General features: G+C 54.3%; 2 protein-coding genes across 4 annotated transcripts in view; one reads left to right on the top strand and one right to left on the bottom strand.

Moving 5' to 3' along the window:
- Positions 1 to 5,473, bottom strand: part of LOC109302590 (neurobeachin-like) — a 494,933-nt gene that overhangs the window by 301,295 nt on the left and 188,165 nt on the right. For all 3 annotated transcript variants that reach the window (XM_019524185.1, XM_019524186.1, XM_019524187.1), the window contains exon 5: positions 5,254 to 5,390. In XM_019524185.1, coding sequence (XP_019379730.1) covers positions 5,254 to 5,390 — 137 coding nt within the window. The remainder of the gene's footprint in view (positions 1 to 5,253; positions 5,391 to 5,473) is intronic.
- Positions 1,145 to 3,646, top strand: MAB21L1 (mab-21 like 1). The gene has a single exon (XM_019524188.1). It carries the CDS (start codon positions 1,732 to 1,734, stop codon positions 2,809 to 2,811), a length of 1,080 nt encoding a protein of 359 aa, XP_019379733.1. The 5' UTR covers positions 1,145 to 1,731; the 3' UTR covers positions 2,812 to 3,646.

Below are 5,473 nucleotides of genomic sequence, written 5' to 3'. Positions count from 1 at the left end.
CCTTCCCCCTGCTGAAGCCCCGGGCCGGCGCAAGTGAAGGACGGGGAAATGGGAGCGGGCTGCGCTCGGGCCGGCAGAAAAGCCCCCTGGAGAGAGAGAGAGGCTCGGAGAGCAGCGGCGCAAGTTTCTCCTCCCATCCTGGCCGCAATGAGAGCCCGATTCCGGGCGCTTCGGGAGGGATGTGCGTGCGCGACCCCGACGTGGCGGATGAGCGGCCTCCTGGCGCCGCCCCGCTCGCCACGGAGAGCCGGGACACGCCGGGCCCGGCCGCCCCGGGGGGGGCACCGCCATGGGCTCTGCGCCCGCGTCCAGGAAAGCATCGGAGCAGACACGCTGGAGACACACACGGATCCATCCATCCACCCATCTACCGATACACATGGATATATACGTGTGTGTGTATACACACACATATATATGTATACACCCATATATACACACATATATGTGATAGATATATGTACATAGCTATCTCTATACACACACCTGTATGTGTGTATAGAGATAGTTATATAAATATATCTGAGTACACATAAATATATCTAGGAGTCTCTCTCGACACCTCTCTACATCTCCGAGTTATCGAGTCCCTGCGGCTAGGTGTGAGGTCCTCGAGCCGCGCAGTGCCTGGGGCCGGGGCGTGCGGGCTGCGCGCGGCAGTCGCCGCTCCCTTCCCGAGCTCCACGTCTGAAGAGCGGAGCCGGCGACACCCGCAAAACCTTAGGATCGCTGATCTCCCGTCCGAGCATCCTCAGAAACACTTTACGTGGCGGCATATTTTATTCCGCAGAACACCGCATTGCCGTGAGCTGCTGCCTAACGCCCCGGCCGGTGCAGGCGAAGGAAAACGTGTCCCTTGCAGTTACGGCCAAGCCCAGGGAGAAGCCCTGCCCCGGCGCCGAGGGCGAGTGAATGAGCCGACGTCTCCTGTCCTTGGAGGAGGCCAAGCCCGGCTCTCGTGCACCTGCGGGGCGCCCGGCCGGGCTCGGGGCAGAGCCGCACAGCGTTGCCAGGTCCTTTCACCCTGTCAGTGCACTTGGGTGACACCGCCAGGCACGAGCCTCCTCCGGACTCCCTGCCGCCCAAGTGGCCTGGGTGGGGTCTGCCGGCAGCCTCCTACCTTTAGCTCGTGTATATAAATACATGTGTACACACACAGCTATCTCCAAGAGGGGGATTAATTAGCCGGGTTGGAGCCGAAAGGGGCTGCAGTGACGAGCCCAGTGGCGATTGGCCGCCCGCCTGCCTGGCCCTGCCTTTATAATTTCCACACGAGTGCATCTGGGCTCTTATACAAACCAACAGCCAGCTCCTCCTGACACACGCACGCACACACACACGCACGTACAGACATCCAGCACTTTTTCCACCACCTCATTCCCGCCCTGCACACCCGCGCGCGCGCACACACACACACACACACGCGCGCGTGCACGGGGACTGCGAGGGGAGCCGTGAATCACCAGGAAGCGGGTTTCGTGTCTGACTACTGGCAGCCGCGCTGTCTGCGCCCAACTTCAGCCTCCCGCGCCGCTCCCCATGCCGCGCGCTCCCTCCCGGGTGCACTAAGGCGCGGGGCCCCGCGCTCGCAGGCGGCGGCGGCGGCGCTCGCTCCCTTCCAGCGCGGCGCTGCCCGGTTCTCCCCTGAAGTTGGCTCCAGCCCTAGCAGCCGCATTGGATCCCACAGCGTACTGCGAGACTCCGGTGTACAACCCGGATCTCTGCCCCAACATGATCGCGGCCCAGGCCAAGCTGGTGTACCACCTCAACAAATACTACAACGAGAAATGCCAAGCCAGGAAAGCTGCCATCGCCAAGACGATCCGCGAAGTCTGCAAAGTGGTGTCGGACGTGCTGAAGGAGGTGGAGGTGCAGGAGCCGCGCTTCATCAGCTCCTTGAACGAGATGGACAATCGCTACGAGGGCTTGGAGGTCATCTCCCCCACGGAGTTCGAGGTCGTGCTCTACCTCAACCAGATGGGGGTTTTCAACTTCGTGGACGACGGGTCGCTGCCGGGCTGCGCCGTGCTGAAGCTGAGCGACGGGCGCAAGAGGAGCATGTCCCTCTGGGTGGAGTTCATCACGGCGTCCGGCTACCTCTCGGCCCGCAAGATCCGCTCCCGCTTCCAGACGCTGGTGGCCCAAGCCGTGGATAAGTGCAGCTACAGGGACGTGGTAAAGATGGTGGCGGACACCAGCGAAGTGAAACTGCGGATCCGAGACCGATACGTGGTGCAGATCACGCCGGCTTTTAAATGCACGGGGATCTGGCCGCGCAGTGCTGCCCACTGGCCGCTTCCCCACATCCCCTGGCCGGGACCCAACCGGGTAGCGGAGGTCAAGGCTGAAGGGTTCAACCTCTTATCCAAGGAGTGCCACTCGCTGGCCGGCAAGCAGAGCTCCGCCGAGAGCGACGCCTGGGTGCTGCAGTTCGCGGAAGCGGAGAACAGACTGCAGATGGGCGGCTGCAGAAAGAAATGCCTCTCTATCCTCAAAACCTTACGGGACCGTCATCTGGAGCTGCCGGGCCAGCCCCTGAATAATTATCACATGAAGACTCTGGTTTCATACGAGTGTGAAAAGCATCCCCGGGAATCGGACTGGGACGAGTCGTGCCTGGGGGATCGGCTCAACGGGATTTTACTGCAACTCATCTCCTGCCTCCAGTGCAGGAGGTGCCCGCACTACTTCTTGCCCAATTTAGACCTGTTTCAGGGCAAACCTCATTCCGCCCTGGAAAACGCAGCCAAACAGACGTGGCGACTGGCTAGGGAAATACTCACCAACCCGAAAAGTTTGGAAAAACTTTAGAGGGGAATTAAAATATGGGCCTAGCCAATTCCGTCTCCTCCTTTCCTGATGAAATTGAAGTTTCCTGTTCGAAAAGGCAAATACTTCCACTCGGCAATGCAAGTACGATTCTTTTGCAAAGGAATATAGATCGCTCCGGCTCTCCGCCAACAGCAAACACAGACCAGCGAGTGTTAGGACTCTCGTCTTCATCACCGTTTTGCAGCCCCCTTCCCCTTGAAAGCAAATGTCTGGTAACACCTGGGAAACGGATCGGCCGCAACTGAACACGATCGTGACCGCTCTGCCCAGAAACGGCACCCGTGGATTATAACAAACCCGGGCTTTTTTATGTCATCCCTCTGTGAGTAAACGCTATTCGGATCTGCCACCTGAACAAACTCTAATGTACCTTTTAATTTGTATCAGATATTGTGATCTCACATTGTCTTTGAAATTGTGGATGTTGGTGTTTTGTGATTTGGTGAACAGAAGTTAAATTGCCATTTTGGATACTTCAGGACATTTTCTGCTAAAGAAGATACCATTTAAAAAGGTAGATTTTATCACGGTACTTTTGTTAATTGTCTTTTGAAGTGTCTGAACTTAAAAGTTTACATTTTTCGTTTCATATATATTGCTTGTTCTATTTCTAACATTCCATAAATATACTTGAAATGTTATTTAAATATATTCAAAAGAAATTTGGATTCTGCTTATATAATAACGCTTGAATATTGGAATTATATATTTGAAAAAATGCACTTGAAATACACTGGATAATTACTTTTTGTGATTTAGATTTTAATTTCTGTTGCCGATTTTATTTAATTACAAGCTAATAAATGAAGTCAAATAAATATGGGTAAGCGTTTCAGTCCTGGATCAAGTTTTCCACTTAAAAATCAGGTCGCTGTTAAATTTTGCAAATCACACCCCTCTGCTAGATCTTACTTGTATCCAGAAATGTAAAACCTAAGGAGAGCCCGCACATTTCTCTTTTGAATAATTGGAGAGAGAGAAAAAAATGGTGTTACATACACACCGCAATTTAACTCCCGAAGACCATCAGCAACTGTCAGACCTGATGTGGTAATTAACAGAGTAACACTCTTTACAGCCGTCAGAAAATAAATCTACTTTCGAACGATTTACTGTGCTGGGTTAATTTTTCTGCACGGTTTTGAACAATACGGAGGGGACACAACATCACTAAAGCAAAGGCTGCTGAGTCTGATTCTTGACAAAAATCAGCATTGTGGCTCAACTAATAATAAAAAAAGAAAGTAAACTGTTTAGGAGGAGGGGTTAAACCAGCACTAGTAAAGGAGACTATTACTTCTGACCTCCAAGCTGGCTATGGATGTGGTAAGGCAGCCGGCTGCATTCAGACATCAGCCCGTGTTCAGAGCAGGGGGAATAAACATCTGCAGCACTAACAACAGTGCCAGTGGTACAAATGCCTGCTCTTGCTCCAGCACACAACTATTCACAGCCTGCGCGTTTTTAAAGTACTCTGCAGATTAACGGTGCAAAATGCTAGAGACCAAGAACAATCCCCCACGCACTCTGTTTAGTCTCTTAATAGTCAACAAGTGCTGCGAGGGGAGATCCCATCTGCCTCTATAAGGTCCACTTGTAAGAACACCCAACGGGTGAATTTTTGTGAAACCATTAGAAAGACAACGAGGTTTTCAGTCCAGCGAACCAACCGACCGATGTCAGTAGAAATCCCCCTTCAGTAGAAGCACCACCACTTGCAAAGGCTTTACCTGGTTTGGTACAACTTAGGGATCATTTCCAGGGAAGGTTTTTGTAACCAAAATGACTTGAACGGCTTTTCTCCTACGTTTCCCCCCTCCTTTCCTTGAGGAAACACTTAGAAGCTTGTCTCGAAAAAAATAAGGGAGAAGAAAGCAGCAGCATCCACAGGCCCCCAGCAGATGCAAACCAGACAGCACAGGGAGGATGCCCAAGCTGTGCCCGAGTTGAGGAAAAACAGATCCCAGTGCTTTATGCTTAAAAGCTGCACGCCTCCCGTGCATCTAAACCTCCTCTTATCCACTAACTTTGCGCGGCTCCCTAAGCATGTCATGGTGCTTTCGTAATATTAAAAAAGAGACACAAGCATCTGAGGTCGCACACGACCCGGCGCGGAGGCCGCAGGGACAGACATTTCCTGGTGCAGGAAGTGCCCGGGAACAGGGACACAGGAGCCAAGCGGGCACCAACCGGCCGGCGGGGAAAGGCAAGGTTTCCAGGAGCCCCGCTGCCAGGCGAAACCCTGCAGCCGGGGAGCGCTGCTACCTCCGGGGATTTCAGAGCAATTGGCTTAACAGCTAAATCTGGCCGCGCTCGCACAAAGGCATTCAGGGGACATTGTTCAAAAGGCGCGCGCCGCTGCAGCAGGGGATTTAGCGGCCCCGCACCGCCCCGCCCGGCTTGGCCTCCGCCGCGGCTCACCTTGGGGTCGATCTTCTTGAAGGCGGGCTCCTCCTCGTCCACCTCGAAGTAGATCTCGGTGGTGGTGATGGACAGCGTGCCTTTGGCCACGACCACGGGCGCGATGAGCTGGGCCGGCGTGCTGAGCACCACGGGGCCTGCAAGACAAGGGCAGGGCGTCAGGCTGGGCCCCGCCGCGGCTCCCTCGGCCCCCCTCCCTGCCCGGCCCGGGACAGCCGCG

Source organism: Gavialis gangeticus, unplaced genomic scaffold (genome assembly GCF_001723915.1).
Source record: "Gavialis gangeticus isolate Ggan-Ray unplaced genomic scaffold, GavGan_comp1, whole genome shotgun sequence".
Taxonomy (NCBI): Eukaryota; Metazoa; Chordata; order Crocodylia; family Gavialidae; genus Gavialis; species Gavialis gangeticus.
This window is presented reverse-complemented; position numbering and strand designations above follow the sequence as displayed.

Excerpts from the sequence above, each read along its gene's own strand:
- MAB21L1 (XM_019524188.1), top strand. The coding sequence starts at position 1,732 with ATGATCGCGGCCCAGGCCAAGCTGGTGTACCACCTCAACAAATACTAC.